Source organism: Cottoperca gobio, chromosome 24 (assembly GCF_900634415.1).
Source record: "Cottoperca gobio chromosome 24, fCotGob3.1, whole genome shotgun sequence".
In the NCBI taxonomy this organism is placed as follows: domain Eukaryota; kingdom Metazoa; phylum Chordata; class Actinopteri; order Perciformes; family Bovichtidae; genus Cottoperca; species Cottoperca gobio.
Genome location: NC_041378.1, coordinates 3227299 through 3248578, shown reverse-complemented (window position 1 = coordinate 3248578; position 21280 = coordinate 3227299). Strand labels below are relative to the sequence as shown.

At 40.9% G+C, this 21280-nt stretch overlaps 1 protein-coding gene across 1 annotated transcript in view; it reads left to right on the top strand.

The window, feature by feature from the left end:
- Positions 1 to 21280, top strand: part of LOC115003439 (exostosin-1) — a 205507-nt gene that overhangs the window by 126663 nt on the left and 57564 nt on the right. Inside the window, exons 4-6 of the mRNA XM_029425218.1 lie at positions 7654 to 7747; positions 11146 to 11253; positions 17965 to 18084. Of these exons, the coding sequence (XP_029281078.1) occupies positions 7654 to 7747; positions 11146 to 11253; positions 17965 to 18084 (322 nt within the window). The remainder of the gene's footprint in view (positions 1 to 7653; positions 7748 to 11145; positions 11254 to 17964; positions 18085 to 21280) is intronic.

Below are 21280 nucleotides of genomic sequence, written 5' to 3'. Positions count from 1 at the left end.
TGGATTATAGACTTATTTTATTTAGCATCTTTTATTGAACTTTCAGATGTGGGTTCTCTAGTTCAACACCAGCCATGACATGACATGGTTAGCCTTGCGTTATACACATGGGAATAAATCGAGTATTTTCTGGCGACATCTTTCCCCGGTGGAACAGTGTGCACGTGTTTTAACAGGGAATAACCATCCTTATCCTTTAAATACAGTTTCTTTGTGTGTGTGTGTGTGTGTGTGCGTGGTATGTATTAGTATGCATTAATATTCTGAGCCAGACCATTCTGCAACATTAAGCTTTAATACCAGCCCAGAGACCTGTGTTTCAACTCAGCTGTGGTGTTTACGTACACACTCACACACACACACACACAGTGATAAATATGGAAATGTCTTTCTCTCTCAGAGACACACCAACACAGCAATGAAGATGCAAATGGTTCTCCCTCGAAACACACGCACACACACACACACACACACACACACACACACACACACACACACACACACACACACACACACACACTCTCAGAGCTAAGGTGTTTCTCTAAAGTCGTGCCTTCTGGTATTTTGATGAGCTGTGATGGGGGACACCTCGATAATAACAGTGTTTTCTCTTTAAAATGGTTTCGGTTTAACATAAACTTTGAGGAACTTCCTCTGGGACTCCTCGGCTCCCCGACCTCTGCCTGCTCTGCCGTCCCGGAAACCTCAGGAGCTGCCGTTGTTTGGATATGAAGGTTCCCAGTGTGTACACACACACACACACACACACACACACACACGGAGGCGTGCACACAAACACTGGCTGTTTTCACTCCAGGTTTGTTTGTTTGAGTCCTAAAGTTTGATTCCACCTCCTGCTGCCCCGGCTGGTCTGCTGTCACACGCTTGTACTGTTGCACCGTCCGTCCATCCACAGTTTCTGAAACTGTCGCACGTCAGAATATTGTGAAAAGTTTCGGGGGGAAGGATTCTCAGTGGATTGTTTCTGTCTGACAAGCACTTCATTTGAATCTTACTGAAGCCTCTTCAACCCAAAACCTCACTCTACTGTCCTCAGCTCGGGGGATTTTACACACCTGGCTATTCCTGTAGCGACATTTGGTCAACACACACACGCACACACACACACACACACACACACACACACACACACACACACACACACACACACACTCACACACGCACAGCAGAAAGCTTCAAATCACTAACGCTCTCTCCACTCCACCAGACCCTCATTTCTTCCCATTGTTTGCAGCATTAGCCTTTAAAGCATCAAATATTTCTCATACGCTGTCTGAGTAATGTGATTTGCTGACTGCAGCTCATCCTCTCACACACACACACACACACACACACACACACACACACACACACACACACACACACACACACATTCCCTGCCACGCTTCTTTGACGGTGGACTAAATAGTGTGTTGATGCTTTGATGCAGTTTTGAACTCCACAGAGCCAGGTGCTGCGTCACTGTTTAGCCTCGACCACAGGTGTGTTCACAGTTATAACAACACAGATTCTCAGCTGTGTGCTTTGAATTGTTTCAGTAATGCAAAGTGTGATAGGGTACGGTTATGACCTCACAGAGGAGCGGCTGAGATTCTTATTGAAGTTTTCCTCCATGTGCTGAGCTGTGAGACCTTCTGCCCCACTGTACTTTGTTTTTACACACACACACACACTAACTCTTTCCCTCGCTTACATTTTGGTATTTATTGTCGACTCTGATTTCAAGTTATGTTGAAAACAAACGGCATTGACTTCTAATGTGGCATAAACTTGTGGATCAAAGCTCCTCTAATTGCCCATAATTGCAAATTAGTGAACAATTCACCAGGCTTGCCTATAATTAATTACAAATTAGGATTCTTTTCATAAATTCATCCCGTTCCCGGTGTGTTTTCTTCTGCTGTTGGCAATCTCAAAAGACAGATGAACCAAGTCTGTGGTGCGTTCAAAGACCTTGGTTCCTGATTGTCTGACCAGGTCAGCTCTTTCTAGAGATCGTCTCCCACCCAAAGCATCGAGAACAATCTGTGTTAATGCTCTTTGTACCAACTGTGCTCGTTTATCTCCACTGTTCTAAGCAAAACGCTTCTACACACACCTACTGTAGAGTTCAAGGTGTTCAATTTATTCTCATTGTCTTGTAACTTGCACAAGTGAGCAACATTTTAGCCCCGTTAGCTCTTTTATAAACAAACGTCATTTTTCTCTTCAAGGACATCCGTGTGTGTGTGTGTGTGTGTGTGTGTGTGTGTGTGTGTGTGTGTGTGTGTGTCTCCTTTATAATTAATGGGTACACACAATGCATTTGAGGCTTCACACACACTGAAAAATTACACCAAGAGGGACTGCTAGTCTGTTTCTGACACAAAGCCTTCAGTTCGCCTGCGTGTGTGTGTGTGTGTGTGTGTGTGTGTGTGTGTGTGTGTGTGTGTGTGTGTGTGTGTGTGTGTGCGTGTGTTCGTGCTGATGCCATTTATAGTTTACACAGTACACTGCATTTATAATGATAAATGTTGGGTTCTCTCAGACTCTAGTAAAGTTATATAAGCGTGCTGCTTACACACTCATTGTAAGTAAGAGTATTTTTGTTTCTTTGTTCCAACACGATATTTTTTCAACACTTATTTCTTTCTGCAAAATCTGGAAAGAAAGTTGTAGATTTCTCCCACAAATATTGCCAACGCTTCAGTGACTATCCTCTGACCACAGGCAGCCGTGCAGCGTCTGTGTTTATATACGACAGTCTAAACTTCACATATTTGATCAAAGACTAAGCAAACATCAGAATCGGACCGAGCGTTTGATGCCAGCGTTTAGTTACTTATCAGAAACAGAGGAAGACACATTTTGTGGTTTGACCGTTTTTGATACGAGGACACATTTGAATGATTCCTTAAGAGGTTTTAAAGGCACCCTGCGGAGTTTTCATGTCAACAAACTGAGATTCTCTTTGCATTCAGTGTCTCTCACCGTGTATCCTTCGAGGCCTGACAAACACGTCAAGTGAGTTTCATTCCTTTATCAATCATTTGTAAATGAAACATTTTGAAACCTGCATGTACTCGATAATCGTCTTCTATCTTCCTGCTGCATTACAGAGAGCTGTCTAATGACCAACACGAGTGTCTGTCTGTGAGGAGAGCTCTCCAGCTGTATTACTTGTGTGTGTAACATCTCGGTTTCTGGCTTTTCTCTTCAGATATGAAAACATATTTTTCACTAGTGTAAACCAGACCTTGGGGTCTACTCTGTAAGGCCTCGTATCGATCCCTCGCTCCTGAAACTATTTAGTGTCTTCTGCCGAGAGAAACCTTTTACTTCATACTGAGCAACACTATTTATTTTGTTTTGCAGCTCAAATGTTCTGAGTGATTCTCTGTGGCACATATTGATTTTTAATTCCTTCTTACTGGGTATCATCCAACTCCGTCTTCTTCTTGTCTGTCTCACACTAACACAATCCACACATCGCTCCATATACAGTATCCACACCCTGCTTCTTTTTTTTAAGGATTGTTGCCAGAAGCTACAAGATTAGTTTAAGATCATTTTGGTCACAGATTTATAGTCCTCATGCATACAAAAGGGTAGTTTGCAGCTGCAATCAGATACCGATCAGAACAGCTTGAAGTCATCGAGGTCCAGAACTTATGTAAGTGAAGAAAAGGAACAAAGTGCACAGAAGTTATATATATATATACAAAATACAGTGGTAAATGGACTGCTTTTATATAGCCCTTTTCACACATGCACGTGATGAGAGGAACATGTGATGAGGAGGGAGAGATGTGAGGAAGATTTGGAAGCATGGCTCAAGAAACCTACTCAAACACACATACTGATTCAAACTAAGTCAACCTACTTTGGAAGTTTATTTTGAAAAGACTTTCCAAGTGACCAAGCTGCAGTCTTTGATGAGTTGGGTGTGAGAATGTGTTGCTGCCTACACTTTAGTTAACCTGATTCATTTAAAAACAGCGTACGTAGCAGAACAGCACATGTATCCTGTTTCTCCAGATCCTCTTGGGATCCCTCTCGCTGGGATGTCCCAGCTTCTCATGGGACGCCCTGGATGTGTCGCTTCACGAGGAGGAGCAGTGCCCTTGATCGCTGACCTTTTCAATTCTAAACACAGACGAGTTACTGGGGAAATGCTGTTTGGCCAAGTGGCTTTGAGGAACAGTTTTAGGCGGATTGTGTCACAATAATTGGTAAATAACAACAATTTAAATGCAGATAAACTCCTTAAAATGACAATAAATCCCACTGAATTTGTTAAATATTTTTAGTTGGACCTTATTGGATTGTTTTATTAAAATACTGTGAATTATGTTCAATTTGCTAGATTTCTTACTGTTGCTACACATAACTTAAACTACCATTATAGAAACAAAAAGATACTATACATCCAAAACAGCATACCCTACCCTAAAGCTGCTCCCTGCACTGTGAGTAATGTCAAGCATTTGTTGCCATGTCACGTCCTGCCTGAATAGGGAGGAAGGCACGTTTCTCCCTGGAGATGTAGAGGCCTGCATCCCCTGAAAGAATCCCTGAGAGGTAGCACCTACACATGGGTAGGAGAGCTCCACTGGGCCAGCGTGCCAGGAAACACCGGCTGCAGGAGGCAGCTGTGAATCAATCCAAGCTCAAAAACTGTGCGGCTCCCTGGACTGCAGAGTCTTAGAAGCTCCTAAAAAGTTGGTGTGTTTTAGAAGCAGTCAGCGTCTGATCTGGAGGTGTTTCTTTTATCCGAAGCTTCAGACACACCATGCCAAAATCTGGCCGGATGTGGTTGCCAGGCAGCATGGCAGACCTTATGGGGGGGCCGGGCTGATGTAAGCCTCTGAAAGCGGTGAGAACCAGCCCGGTGATATTGTAAGTAGTCGTTTCTACATGGCAACCTCAGAGACCCTGTTGGACTACATTACCTACATCTACCAATGATTGGCAGTAAAGTTGTGTGTTGTTTGTCCCGTTAACACTCTTACTCTACTGATACTGCAGAGACGTCCTGTTTACGTAGTTCATTGCTTTTGATTGGACTTAATACTGAAAGTATTATTATTAGTGATGGATTGATGAATAGTTGGTGCATCACAATCCAGATGTATAAGTGATAAGGACGCACAAAAACAAACATACTCGTCTTCCATCTGTCCACACCTGGCTTTTTCCTCAGAGATGAATATGACATCACAATAAATCAAGGTCACAGGAATGATATTGTGTGTATGTGTGTGTGTGTGTGTGTGTGTGTGTGTGTGTGTGTGTGTGTGTGTGTGTGTGTGTGTGTGTGTGTGTGTGTTTTTCCTAAATAACCATCTTTATATGTGACGGGCTGTTTCTGTCTCAGAATGACCTTGTCTTCAGTTGACGAACTGGACACCTGACATCTTATTTTGCTCTCTTCTTCTCTCTCTCTCACACACACACACACACACACACACACACACACTCACTCACACACACACATGTGCAGTGACAGTAAGTGATAGGACAGACGTCACATCACAAAGACTTATCATACACATACACACATTATAGGGACAGGCTTTCCAGGCATATGGATAGACACACACACACACTCACACACACACACACACACACACACACACACACACACACACACACACACACACACACACACACACACAGTGTGAGTGGGTGAGGTTGTGGGGACAGTTGATCCCCAGACAGATTAGGCTGCAATCTGAAATCTCCTCAGGCCAGCCCTGAGATCATGGGTACACAAACAAACACACACACACACACACACACACACACACACACACACACACACACACACACACACACACACAGAGCTTTAAAGTCACAGACAGACAGAAGTGACTTGCGAGTTGGAAAGCTTGAGGAAATCAAACCGTCTGAGGGTTTTTATTCGGCTGCTGTCAGGAGTGTGTGAACATTTTTGCTTTAGTATCTTTGTAGGGAAATATTTTGTGTATTTTGGGAATCTAAATTAGATAACATTTGGGTTTCCAGCATCATTTTCATACAGAGCCATTGGCCTTTGAATACTAGCACTAAAGGCCCAGCAGCCTCTGGAGGATGTGTTGTTGTAACCTCGATGGCCAAAGTGTCTAACACCTCCTTTTGGCTCAAGGTGACTTTGAAAACTCGCTTCATATTCTGACAACAACATCTTAGCTTAGCATTCTTAGCTTCAATTCAACGAAGACTTCAACTTCTCAAACCTCATAATGATCATGTGTTCACTGTTTCACAAACAATCTTTTATCCGTTAACAACTTCACTGGGACTTACAGGAGTTATGTGGAGACATGGAAGCCGTGTCGTGAGGTTTAGCAGGTGAACTAAGTTGAACTTTGACCTGAGATGAAGGAGGAGTCATTGGCTCTCAGATCCCATTCAAAGTGAAGCGCAGTAGAAAACATGAGAGTGGACGGGGACACAGGGACACAGGGACACAACTTTACATTCGTACTGCTGTAAATCAAAGCTGATCACAAGTTACAGGTGTTTGATTCCTCAAAGCTCTAGAGCAGGGGTCTTCAACGTTGGCCAAGGACCCCCAAACTGGTGTAGCATGGATGTGAGGGGGGGTGCTTTCGGAGGGTGGGGAGGATGTGAATGTGCAAAAGAAAAAAATATATTTTTATTTTACAAATGTTGCTTTATCTACACATAATGTCGCGACCCCCCCTGCAGTACATCCGGTCGCGGACCCCCTGCAGTACCCCCCTGTTGAAGACCTATGCTCTACACTGTGATGCAAAGTGTTTGGCGTTTCTGATGTGCTGTGTTTAACACCAATTAAAGTTTTAATGTCTGCTCGTCTCTGATTGGCTGCAGTCTATGACTCTGATTAAAGTTTGAATCTCAAACTTCTTACCGTGACGTTTGTTTAACGCTCCTGAATAACATTTCTATTTGCATTTGTTTATTTTGTGGCGTATAAGACAACACACAATTATTTTAATATCTATTAGTATTTAGAAATTGTATTATGTAACTTCAATCTCAGAAAGTTTGAGTTTTTATAATAACATAATATAGCAGCCGAATAATAAGGAAGAAAAAATAATATAAGAAATTAAATACAATATTAACATAATCAATATATAATATAAATAATAAATACTAAGAATAATAATCAACATTCATAGGAGACAATTAGCCTACATTGTATTTGATGGGGGGGCAGTAAGGGATCGGGGGAGGCTGACAGACAGTTTTAAAGGATTCTCTCTTCACGTATCTCGATCAGATGAAATGTGTTACGGGTCAATGCTGTTAGAGTATATAACATCTTCTTCTTCATTATTTACCCGCTGTGTATCTTTTGATGCGCTGGAGCGACCGCTCTACAAGCACACGGTTCTGTCTTTGCTAGACATTTAGGCGATGTGGAAACACTTGCAGGGTTTTACACTCTTTCTTTCAGTTCTTTACAAACCTCATTGTCACCTGGAAAATGTCCCGAAAATGCTTTGTTTCCGTACGCCGTAAGTTATATTACCCTCTGCTCTGTCTGCTGCCCTGTTCCTCTCACACGCCATCGTGTCCCCATTAGTGAAAACGTTTCTTTCTCTTTAGCTTGCTCGGGTCTTAATCTTCTAACCTGATGTTGTGTTTGTGTTTGTGCAGGTTCGACTACCAGGAGCTGCTGCATAACTCCAGCTTCTGCCTGGTGCCCCGGGGCCGACGTCTTGGATCTTTCCGTTTTCTAGAAGCCCTGCAGGTGTGTGTGTGTGTGTGTGTGTTTATTGTGTGTGTGTGTGTGTGTGTGTGTGTATATACATATATATTATTTTTGTTCTGCCTGTATACCGCAGTTTTGTAATCCCTCCACCATTCACCTGATTTGGATGTAAATACCCTCAAATTAAAGTCTGCACTTAAAGTACACATTGATTGTTCAATTTCAAGTCCATCGTGGTCGTCGTGTACAGAGCCAAAGTGATGAACATTGTGTCAATGTCCAAATATTTATGGACCTAACTGTATCATCTCTCCATCGAGTCCTGGGTCTTCCCCGGGGTCTCCTCCCAGCTGTACCTGGAACACCTCCCTAGGGAGGCGCCCAGGTGGCTCCTTACTAGATGAACCACCTCAACTGGCTCCTTTCAACGTAAAGCAGCAGCGGCTCTACTCCGAGTCTCTCCTGATGGCTGAGCTTCTCACCCGATCTCTAAGGGAGACGCCACCCCTCTGAGAAGACACATGTTGGCCGCTTGTACCCGTGATCTCGCTCTTCCTTCTGTCCGATGATGAAATTCTTTATTAGTTTTTTCTATTTCAGGCCCACAAACAGTCCAATGTAAAGATACTGAGTCCAAAGAATATCCGAATGCCGCCACGTGTAATGTGGGAGGAGTTTAACAATATAAACTCCTCCTTAAATTCTTCAAATCCCCCCCCGAGACATTGCTAAGACCATGACATGCTGTAGTTAAGTCACGAGTTCCCATCACTGTTACTCTCTCCTGTGGCGCTCCGGCTCCAACCTCCTCGTCTTCCTCTTAGCAACAGTTGATCTTATTACTATTGACAACCTGTCCTCTCCCCGCCACACAAACGGCCTGCTTCTGTAGATACACCACGGAGAAAAGAAGCGTCCTCACACCGCAGAAGCGTTCATCTTTCACTTGCACCTCGTTTCTATCCGGTCTGTGTTGTTTTGACATGACGCGTCCGACTCTGTCGCGTCCCTTCTTCTGGTTTCTCCTCACTTTCCAATTATACATTCTGTTGACGACACGCTGGAGTTTAGGAATAAACAGGTTGTGCTTGCTTCCCACCTTGGAGACTCGTCCAGAGGAAGAGCCAGAAGCATTTGTGTACATGTTTTTTTAACTCAGTACTTGAAAATCCTACATCAAACGCATTTGAACATTTAACAGTTTTAGCTACACGAGTGAGTAAATCAGCTTGGAGCACTTTTACTTTACACAGCTTTATTTCTTTCTTCATCAGCGACGACACTCGCTACTACACATCAAACGGCACATTTTCATCTGCGGTTCGTGTGCAGGTTATACATTCGAATGATAAGTCCATCGACCTCTCTGTAGTCTGTGTTTAATAAAGTCACAAGTAGTTTTGAATTTCCCTTCGTTTCTATTTAACGTTGATTTTAAATTCTTTTAACGGCCCCTTCACTAAAAGAAGAGCAGAGGAGGGAAATTATTCCTCTGTGCAAAAAGTAAAAAGTCAACGTTCAGAGGACAGAAAAACAAAAAGAGAGGAACACGTCTCCTCACAAAGCCGGACTAATCAAAGCAGAGAGAATGTGCAGGGACAGTCACTGATCATGCACTCGGCATTTGGCGAATCTCCTTTAATCTCTCAGCTTCACTTGATTGAGAATCCAGTCGAACTTGAACTTTAAATGAAAATACCAGACCTTATTGAACACACACACACACACACACACACACACACACACACACACACACACACACACACACACACACACACACACACACTGCTCTGCTACATCCACAAATCCCACCATACAGTCAATCTGACATGTGACACCCTCCATCAGTCCTTATTCTCTTATCTATTAGAAGCATTTATAAGCAGCATCTGAACACATATGAGGTATTTTTTAAATGTATTTGTCAACATAAATAACTGTTCTTATGACTGGTGTATAAACAATTCCCTTATTTGCTTAAATGCACATGTGACGGTATTATTAAATGTGTTTATGACTTATGAAAAGACATTTCCTGCATGTGCATGTGGTTTCATTTGATAAATTTGTCATTTTTATATATTTAGATATATATAGATAGATGTCACATTTAATATTACACACAATTCACATGTTTAGTTTTTTGAGGAGTTTTAGTTAAATGATAAATGCATGAATAATATTAATATATACAGCTTTATTAAACCGCAAAGGGCTTCACTAAGACAATAACGTCACATAATCAAAGATTCAACATCATTATTTATTATGATTATTAATTATAAGATCAAAAATATGAAATAAAATAAGTTATATTAACACAGAAACATGATTATTTGAAATGAACACGTTAAATTAAGAAATAAAACCCTAAACAGATGATACTTCCAATAAATGTTTTAAACTCTAAATGATCTCGCCTCCAATTAAAAGTTAGTAATTTAAAAGCTCGTACAGATGTTTATTCTTATTTGTTATGTTTAATTGAAGCAGGTCCTCATGCCTGCTCACAACTGCAGTATAGTGTGTTATAAACTATTCATTAAATATAAATGTACTGCCTATAAATGCGTAATGGTCAGAACCAGCATCCTCTCATCAACCTTAATGCTCCAATGTTGCTATTTACAAGCTCATTTAGGTTTAATTCCTCTGTCCCAGCACTTTAGGGGTTAATATAAAGTAAAACAATAACTTTGCAATCTTGAAAATACTTGCTTTTACTATTCAGCACAATAAGTATCTTTGTTAGATATTACATCGTTCCCATTAACATTTGATATCTGATGTCAAAGTGAGAATATAAAGAAAGCACACTTTCCAGTGTAATAACAACAGTTTAACGGTGCAGCACACTTGACTCCCATCCATTACCCACAAACGATGAACACTTTCCGGAGCCTCGTCATTAAACGGCTTTACAGCATCGCAGAGAGCTCCGGTGGGAAATGAAAAGAGTCCATGATGAAATAAGTCCCAATAACGAATCCTCTAAATATTGATGCATGCAGTGAGAATAAATAAATGCACTTTATTTTGTCCTTAATCTTTTTGGCAGCTGCGTTTGTTTCTGCAGAACTCACTTGGAACACGTTGAAGAGTCTCATCAGAGAGAAAGTACCTAAGAGGATGCAGCCCTCAGGGCAGGGAGAAGTATCTCCCTCCCAGTGCTCCGCTCGAAACTTCTGCTTACACTTCATGTGTTTCTCCCTCTCTCATGCTGTGGAAACTTGTCAACACAGAACATGTTATTTCTTATTTGAGGCAAAACAGTCCTTAAATACAAACTAACATTAACATCCAATACTTGAAAAGTAACTACTGTAGACAGAATATGTCCCTAAAACAAGGGCACACACACACACACACACACACAAGATAATGTTATTAATGTTTGACTACTCCTGCTCCATTCCCACATCGCTTCTCTCGAACAGGCGGCTTGTATCCCGGTTATTCTGAGTAACGGCTGGGAGCTTCCCTTCTCCGAAGTCATCGACTGGAGGAAAGCCGCCATCCTTGGAGACGAGAGACTTCTGTTACAGGTAAACGTGACGGAGGAATGGAAGATGTGATGGATGGGTGTTACAGCAAAGTGTACAGGAGTGTACAAAGAAGGGATAGATGGAAAGAATATACTATTACTGCATTGCATCGCGCTCCATCGAGAAACAATATGAATGCCAAAGCGCAGCGGACGGACGATGGTTTTTGTACTTCGATAATCAGACGTATACCTACGATAATGGACTTAAAGGCCGTGTCACACAGTGCCGTCTGCCGGCGCATATGAAAATGAGCATATACAACGTATATGAACGTATACAGAGCCTATTGATAGCGTATCACGTACTTATACAAAACGGCGTAGTCCTTCGCTGTATGAACATGCTCAAAAAAACGTTTCACGGCCTCAGCGTTCAACAACGTACACCAGTGTATTGCCGATATTCCGTATACGCCAGCATACGGCGAAGGAATACGCTAGGAATGCATTCGTTGAATACGTTTTGCATAAGTACGTGATACGCTATCGATAGGCTCTGTATACGTTCATATACGTTGTATATGCTAACTTTCATATGCGCCAGCGTACGTCTCTGCCATACGGCACTGTGTGACCGGGCATTAACCCACGCAATCAGTTCGTATTTTACTAACGCAATCATGAGTCAGGACAGGTGACGTAGTATAAAGAGCGACAAAGTCCGCGTTGGGAGCGTCCAAACGCCCCACGAGACCGCAGTTTGTGTCCCGTGTGAAACCTGAAGTCAGCGTGGACTCATTTGTTACGTTACTTCCGAAACAGGTTGTGCAATGCAGGAGTTGGAGGAGGAGATGGATGCTGGACATTTGTATGAGAACACACGAAAACAACTCTTGGTAGGATGTTGTATGAGGAATGCGTTGAAAAGGCAGCGTTGTGTTTATCGGACAAAAGCAATCGGAAAATCTTACATGCGAATAAACATGTTGACGAATGCATCAAAGGATACAATGTGCCCTAATCTAATCTAGGGCTAATCTAGTGTTTGGATGCTAAAATGCCAACATCTAAAATGCCAACATCCCCCCCCCCCCCCCCCCCCCCCCCCCATAAGCACAGAAGCACAACACATAGATCAGGACTGACTGTTGACATCTATGGGAACAGACGTTATGCTTCACATCTATATAGACATTCATTTAATGAATAGTGATTCAGATAGTATTATCAACATGAGGACTTTTTGTCAGCGGGTGTATAATTAAGTATTAGCATTTATCAACCAATAACTGATGTGTCGACGAGAAGTTCAAGAACGTACGGAAATATAATTGCAGTCATCTGGCTTTTAGTAGATTTTATTTTATTCCGACATGACAGCTGTGATATTCACAGTCACTCACACGTCCACCGGGAACTCTTTTTATCTAAGATTTCTCTACAATCGGATCTCCTTCTGTTCCCTACAATTAAGGCGGTGTGCAGAACTGGTGGTATTTACATTCTGTAATTACTCTCTATACTCCTACAGGCCATCTGCATGACCTATGCAGCCACCTGAACAGTGCAGAGGTGTGTGAATGTGTGTGTGTGTGTGTGTGTGTGTGTGTGTGTGTGTGTGTGTGTGTGTGTGTGTGTGTGTGTGTGTGTGTGTGTGTGTGTGTCGCCCTTTAATTAATACGTCCCTCTATCAGCACCGAACGATGAAGTTAATTTAATTTTTTATTCAAGACAAGCCGACATTAAAAGCACTACAAACTTTCTTTTCTCATTACACATTACTGAGACTCACCATGATGCAACACTGTTGTTAGAGGTCTCTGTTGTTGCCGTCAACAAAACATAACTATCCATCTAAAAGCATGCTAATTGTTGGTTATGATAATATGTGTGCTGGAAGTATTATGTTTTGACGGGATGAACGTTGAACAAAACAAGCATTTTCCCACTAATTTGCTTTGTGTTGGAATTAATAAAGATATAAAGGCTGGAAGAATAACCTGACATCTGTGTGCACACTGCTTTACACACATTACACACTCACACAATGAGCTGCCACATCTGAACACACACACACACACACTGTGAAACCTCCGGCACATTTTAACCCTCCAATCTGTTGAGGATTGTTTGTTGTACCACATTGTTTCCTTTAAAACCCCGGTGCATTATATATGTCCTTGTTTTATATAAAGTAAATGTTCTTTGTGCGTCGTGTATATTATAAATACAAACTAATGTGCCTATATGTTGATTTAGTAGATGAAAAAAAGTGTTTAAATTTAAATTTCTGTGCTTTTTTTGTAAGTTTTGATTAAACACTCGTCGTGCAGAGCAGGTTAAAGGGTGCACCTTCGAGGACACCTTGAAGCAGCTTAATTCCTTTCCTGCAGCCCTGAGACAGCTGGCAAAGGTGTCAAGAGTTCAATCAGTTTCTGGAAATGAAGTGTCAGAATAGACTCCTTCGAGCTCGGCATACAGGCTTTATTGCACAGTCGACTAAAAAAGTCATTAAGAGCATTACAATACCCAGAAACCATTTCATTACTTGGTGAAGATGACAGCATCTGTACAGTATAATAAAAAATACAATAACACACATGTTTCTGGTTGGTAAACAGATTCTGGATACGTGCCCTCTTTGTTATTTCCCCCCCCCCCCCTCAGTTACATACACACTAACACAGAGACTCTCTGTGCAGCTCTAACACCTGCTGAGAGAGTTGAATCTCATTACTTTCAATTACATCACCGAGAAGTGCAATACTTGGCTGCTTAATATGTAGAGTTTCTATTCCCCCTGTGGAGAGGAGACGTCATGCACGACACACACACACACACACGATGCCCCTGCTGAGCAACATAAACACTATTAGAGTCAATCGAGGGAAAGAGAATTGAGCTGATTTGATTGGTGTTGTTTATATTCCACCTCAGAGAGCTGAACAATTAAAGCTCGCTCTGCTGTCGACAGATCCCACGTCTAAACTGGGAACTTACAGGGTTCCTGCATATCCTTATAAATTCATAAAAATAATTCTATTATATCTAAAATCTATTTATTTTTTTAAGAATTTACCAAATGCCTCACGCATTAATGTCACGCAGATCTGAATATCATAAATCATTTCCCTTGAGATTCGTCTTGAATTTCATTACGAGTAAAAAAAAAAGTCTTTAAAAGTCTTAAATCTAACTTGCCTTGATAAACAATCAAGTAGTAATAATACTAACATCTGCTTTGATAACATAACTTCTCTGTACTGTAACCAGTTATTGTTTTTATACTTATACGGATTGTCTTTCATTTTTTTAAATCACTTTAAAAGATTTTCAGTTTGAAAAAAGAAATACAATCCAGGAATTCTAATTTGAGCAACAGATCCACGAGGGCTGACCAGACAGCAAAAGGATTCTACTCCTCTGTAAAGTTATCACGTCAACTTCATCTTTAGTTGCATTGATCTCTAGGGTTGAGTTCCTGTATTTATTCGATTAGCCAACGCAGCACTTTGCCGGATGACGTTGTATTGCGTTGAGCACCGCTGCTACGTCACCACAGTCTCATTGAAATGAATGAGGGGGGAGTTGTTCTTCTTCTTGTGTTGTGTGTCTGTATAGATAAGGTAGGACAGTCCAATAAAAAGGCCTTTAGTAATCCTTCACAGCCTTTTAGATCCTCTGCTGCCATTGTATTCCATACAAACTATCACACAAAAAAGAAAATCGGCAGCTCAGGTTTTTTTAAATTGTATAATAACTGTGCAATGCAAGAGCTGCAAGAGATGCAAGAGATGCAAGAGATTCAAGAGATACAAGAGATTCAAGAGATGCAAGAGATTCAAGAGATACAAGAGATTCAAGAGATGCAAGAGATGCAAGAGATTCAAGAGATGCAAGAGATTCAAGAGATGCAAGAGATGCAAGAGATGTAAGAGATTCAAGATATGCAACAGATGCAACAGATGCAACAGATGCAACAGATGCAAGAGATGCAAGAGATGCAAGAGATGCAAGAGATTCAAGAGATTCAAGAGATGCAACAGATGCAAGAGATGCAAGAGATGCAAGAGATTCAAGATATTCAAGAGATGCAAGATATTCAAGAGATGCAAGAGATTCAAGAGATACAAGAGATTCAAGAGATGCAAGAGATGCAAGAGATGCAAGAGATTCAAGAGATTCAAGAGATGCAAGAAATGCAAGAGATTCAAGAGATGCAAGAGATGCAAGAGATTCAAGAGATTCAAGAGATGCAAGAGATTCAAGAGATTCAAGAGATGCAAGAGATGCAAGAGATTCAAGAGATTCAAGAGATGCAAGAGATGCAAGAGATTCAAGAGATACAAGAGATGCAAGAGATTCAAGAGATTCAAGAGATGCAAGAGATGCAAGAGATTCAAGAGATACAAGAGATGCAAGTGATTGAAGAGATTCAAGAGATGCAAGAGATGCAAGAGATTCAAGAGATGCAAGAGATGCAAGAGATTCAAGAGATTCAAGAGATGCAAGAGATGCAAGAGATGCAAGAGATTCAAGAGATACAAGAGATGCAAGTGATTCAAGAGATTCAAGAGATGCAAGAGATGCAAGATATTCAAGAGATGCAAGATATTTCAAGAGATGCAAGAGATGCAAGAGATTCAAGAGATACAAGAGATGCAAGTGATTCAAGATATTCAAGAGATGCAAGAGATGCAAGAGATGCAAGTGATGCAAGAGATTCAAGAGATGCAAGAGATTCAAGAGATTCAAGAGATGTAAGAGATGCAAGAGATGCAAGAGATTCAAGAGATGCAAGAGATGCAAGAGATTCAAGAGATGCAAGAGATGCAAGAGATGCAAGAGATTCAAGAGATGCAAGAGATGCAAGAGATACAAGAGATTCAAGAGATGCAAGAGATGCAAGAGATGCAAGAGATTCAAGAGATTCAAGAGATGTAAGAGATGCAAGAGATGCAAGAGATTCAAGAGATGCAAGAGATGCAAGAGATTCAAGAGATGCAAGAGATGCAAGAGATGCAAGAGATTCAAGAGATGTAAGAGATGCAAGAGATACAAGAGATTCAAGAGATGCAAGAGATGCAAGAGATGCAAGAGATTCAAGAGATGCAAGAGATGTCACTCACTTATCTTTTATGCCTTACTTTATGTATTGCTTTGTTTTATCCAGAAGTATTTGTTTTAATCAGCCTGTTTTTATTTGTTCTGTTGTTTCTGCACTTTGTTGTAAATCACTGTGAACGAGACTTTGAATATATAATATATAAATATATACGTATATATTTATATATACGTATATATTTATATATATATGTAGATATAAATATTTATATATATATATTAGTATGTATATGTATATAATGTGTATATATTTATTTGTATGTATTTATATATATATATATATTTATGTACAGTATAGTATGTTTACAGTATGTATATATATATATATATATATATATATATATATATATATATATATATATATATATATATATGTATGTATATAATAGATCACCACAAAATAAGTAATTGTCTCTCTGAAGAGGTTTTGTGTTTGTGGCTCTAAATGCAGCTCCTGAGGGCCGGTCAGGCTCTTCAGGAACATTGGCTACAACGCTTCTCCTTCCCTTTTCAGCTTCATTGTCAAACTCAGCACGGCAGCTCGGGTCATGTCTGACCTCATCAACGAGGTAGTTTGTTTTTCTCCAAACTGAGCATCAAAGAGAGCAACCTGCTCCGTCTTCCCTGGCACATGGGGATGTTTAGCTCCCTGGTCAGGTTGGCAGGATCCTCTGTCTCCCTTGATTTCATCCCTTCGCTGCCTCTCCCTGAGGGTGTTTCTGCTGCAAGGCACAACAGCTGCTCTCGTCCTCCATGACAATGTGAGCTGGGACCTCGTGTTGCCAACGGGAACAGGTTATTTAGGCTCCGAGCAGGCCTGCAGAGTTTGTTGGTGCATTACTGTCCTAGAACTCCTTTGAAGCCGGTTGAGGCCGTTACTTCTCTGTGTTTCTCTATAAATTGAACATCTTTGAGTTTCAGCAGGTTGATCTGGAAAATGGCGATGAGCATTGTTGAATATTGTTTGAATAACTAATTGATGAATGAATTAAAAAGTAGCACTACTTCTTGACTTGGGTTTGTGGAAAGATTGTACTCGGCCATCTTGAAACAATAGCAGTAAAGAAATATAAACGTAGCACAGATTTTAATATAGGAGGAAAATAAAACACTAACATCAACAATTTCAGGTTCACTTTTATGAAAAGATATTGTGCAAATGTCCACTTTTATATAATAAGAAGTGTTAAATAACACCCATTTAAAGGAAAGATTTGAAAAGACATGGGGAACATGGAGGTGTCTTTGTATAAGGCCTGTGTACGTCACGCAGAAAGTGTTCATTGATTCCAACCTGCTTTTTAAAGGCCCTTTGTAGTGGACACTTGATAGGATCTAACATACGGTGTGAATAGAGTATTAGAGATGGACAGCAGGTGCTTTAGTTTGCAAAGTGTCCTGGGGATAAGCGTGTTGACAGACAGAGTAAGATGTGGTGGTGGAAGAGTCTCGAGAAAAAATCTAATCTTTTTCTGCACGTCCACAAAATTACTTATGCTTCCTCCACTGGTTTGCTTTATCTCCCCCCCCCCCCTCCCCTCCCCCACACACACACATGCTCTCATCCTCTCACTCAACATTGTTTCAAATCCAACTCAATCTATCTCACTGTCATTTTTGTCCTTTCCTCTTCCTCTTCCTCCAGGTTCCCTCTATTACCCGGTCTGTGGGCCGTGACAGGATCCTGGCTCTCCGCCAGCAGACTCAGTTCCTCTGGGACGCCTACTTTTCCTCTGTAACCAAAATCGTCTTAACTACTCTGGAGGTAAGTTTGGGAGGGAAACAAATGGTCTTAATGGGAGTTTTGGATTTAGTGTCGTCAGGAGAGCGTGATTTAATCAACCAAACTGCTCTGTGTTTTGCTGAACTATACATCGCCGCTGGCTATTCCTCACCTCGCAGAGATAAACTTCTAAAAGAAATCTTCCTCCAGTTGTCAGTTATATCTTTCTTCAAGAAGGTTAGCTGAACGTGCCCCCTCCTTTCCAGCAATGTTCTGCTTCATAGTCACACATTTCCAGCCAGAACCTGCTCAGAACATTTAGCTCAAGGGCACCTGAGAAGTATTTTTGAATGCTATTTTCAGGGCAGTGTTGACAGTTGACCCAAGGAAAACACACACACACACACACACACACACACACACACACACACACACACACACACACACACACACATGTGCAGTGACAGTAAGTGATAGGACAGACGTCACATCACAAAGACTTATCATACACATACACACATTATAGGGACAGGCTTTCCAGGCATATGGACACGCACACACACACACACACACACAGAGACACACACACAGGCACACACACACACACACAGAGACACACACGCACACACACATACACACACACACACACACACAGAGACACACACGCACACACATACTCACACGCACACACACACGCACACACTGATACACACACACACACAAACACACACACACACACGGACACACACACATACACACACACACACACATACACCCACACACACACACACACACACGCACACACACACACGCACACACACACACAGACACACATACACACACACACACATACACACACACGCACACACGCACACACACACACATCCAGCAGACAAAGAGCAACATTATCATTCATTCGGAGTCCGATGTTTGCTCCACTTGAACCTCTGTTTTGGTCTCCACCAGCTCCGACCCAGCTGCTAAGTGCTCTAGTGTGTTCACCAGTTAGAGCCCAACATTGTTGCCATTTGCTGCGGATCAGGTAGCACACAGTCGGTTTATCAGCGTGTCAGCTGAAAAGAAGAATCTGCAAACAAGGTCAATGAAGCCGTTGTTTAAGGAGAACCCCACCCACACAATCACTCACCCTGTGTTACCTTGAACTCAATAACTTCAACCCATCAAGAATGTTCTCCGTGTTTGGATTCTTTGTTGACATGGAGGCATGCAAGAAAAACAAAGTTTTCTTCTGGAGGTCAAGGTAACACTGATGAGTAATTGAGCAGTAGCAGTGGGTGTATCCGCCTGCTCTCACGACTGGAAAGCTAGAGGCTGCCTCATTAAATGACCTCGCTAGCTCAAGTGTAGAACATGAACTTGTCTCATTGGATTATAAGAACATTGCTCCTCTCATTTTATTCTCTGTTGTTGTTCGTACACTTCATCGCCGCTTTGATTCAGTCCTCAGGGACTATTTGCTCTCTGTGGCATCTCTGACACAGAGCATAATAATCCTCTTTAATTACCACCATCATCATCATCATCATCATCACGACAACATCAGTACAACCGCTATGATCCCTCTTGTAGCACACATTATTGTTTGCAATCATCATCACGTTCTATCATCATTTGCTTCATCAAGTCACCATCGCCACTCGACTTCTGCTCGTTCAGATGGGATTAAACCAAATCTGCAATATAATTACTAACACGGGACATCAGTCAGTAGCGTGCAAATTACTTTCAAATGTATTGTGTCCACAATTTAATGGTTGAAATGTTCAAAGTGAATGTTTTAAGATTAATTTTCAGCTCAAGAATTTGAGGTTGATTGTTATACAGTAAAGCTATTGAATAATTTCACTTAGAGATGAAAATACTCGCAAAGGTAATGCTTTTTACACATATTACTAATACAGGAAAACTTACTTTAACAGCATCACAACACGCTACCAATTTAGATTTAGTCGTCATCTGGTATTAGTCTTGAATTATTACAATTATTTGTCACTTTTTTACAAATTACGTAATGTGCCTTTAAGTGGCTTATTTTCAATTCTGTGCAATGAGAAAGAAAAGATCTTAAAGTGAGTAACTCTTGCTGAACATTGGCTGTGGACACATTATTACAGGAGAACGTTTGATGCTAAAATACAGTTTAGCTCAAGTAGAGTCATAAGTTCAGTAAACTGTCTTCGTAATGAGTTGAACGGCAAAAGTTAACTAAAGCTTTCGAACATACATAAAAGCCCAGACGGAGCAAGTTGCACTTCCTGCTTCAACTTTTTATTTCGTAAGAGAACAAATGTTCCATTTTTGCTTTCAAAATGTAAATATTCTTACTTTTTTTTTTGGTTAAGTAAAGACTAAACAAAAAATAAAATAAAATAAAATAAAATAAAATTAAATTAAATTAAATTAAATTAAATTAAATTAAATAAAATAAAATAAAATTAAATAAAATTAAATAAAATTAAATAAAATTAAATAAAATTAAATAAAAAATTAAAAAGAACATGTATATAATTTAATTGTTCATTATACTGCCGTACGAGAGCTGCATTTCTTTGGTGCAGTAAAGTTCATATTCGGTTGTGTAGCTTATAAACCCATGCACAGCACGTCCCCATATGCTGGATGTACGTTGTTTTTTTTCAATGGTTGCAGCTGCAGCGGATCAATCAGTTGGTTGATCGGGATTCAGGATGAAGAAGGAAGTACACATTCTACCTTCGGTTCCAACAGTTTTAGATCATCAGGAAAGAGACACAAGATCCAAATATGATAATTAAGAGGAGCTGAAGCTATGACAAATTCAATTTAAAGTATTTAAATGTAAAGGAATGTGTTTGCATGAAGCCTTTGGTTTCCAAAATCTTGCTGTTCTAATGTATTTTGACATTTCGGCTTAATAATATAAACATTCTCTTACAATCACAGCAACAGCCACACCGTAGTGACACCCCCAGATGCCCAGCGCTAGCAGGGTATGAAATTAAACAGAAGCCCACTGGCAGACATGAACTGCTGGCCAGATGTGCTAAAGTCTCAGAGCCAGCACGCCACCGGGCTAAATGGGTGAAATGAGGCGTTGTTGATAACTGTAGTGGCCCACATACTGCGAGCCTGACAGTTGGTGTCACGAGGTGTGTGTGTGTGTGTGTGTGTGTGTGTGTGTGTGTGTGTGTGTGTGTGTGTGTGTGTGTGTGTGTGTGTGTGTGTTAAGAACTGGCTT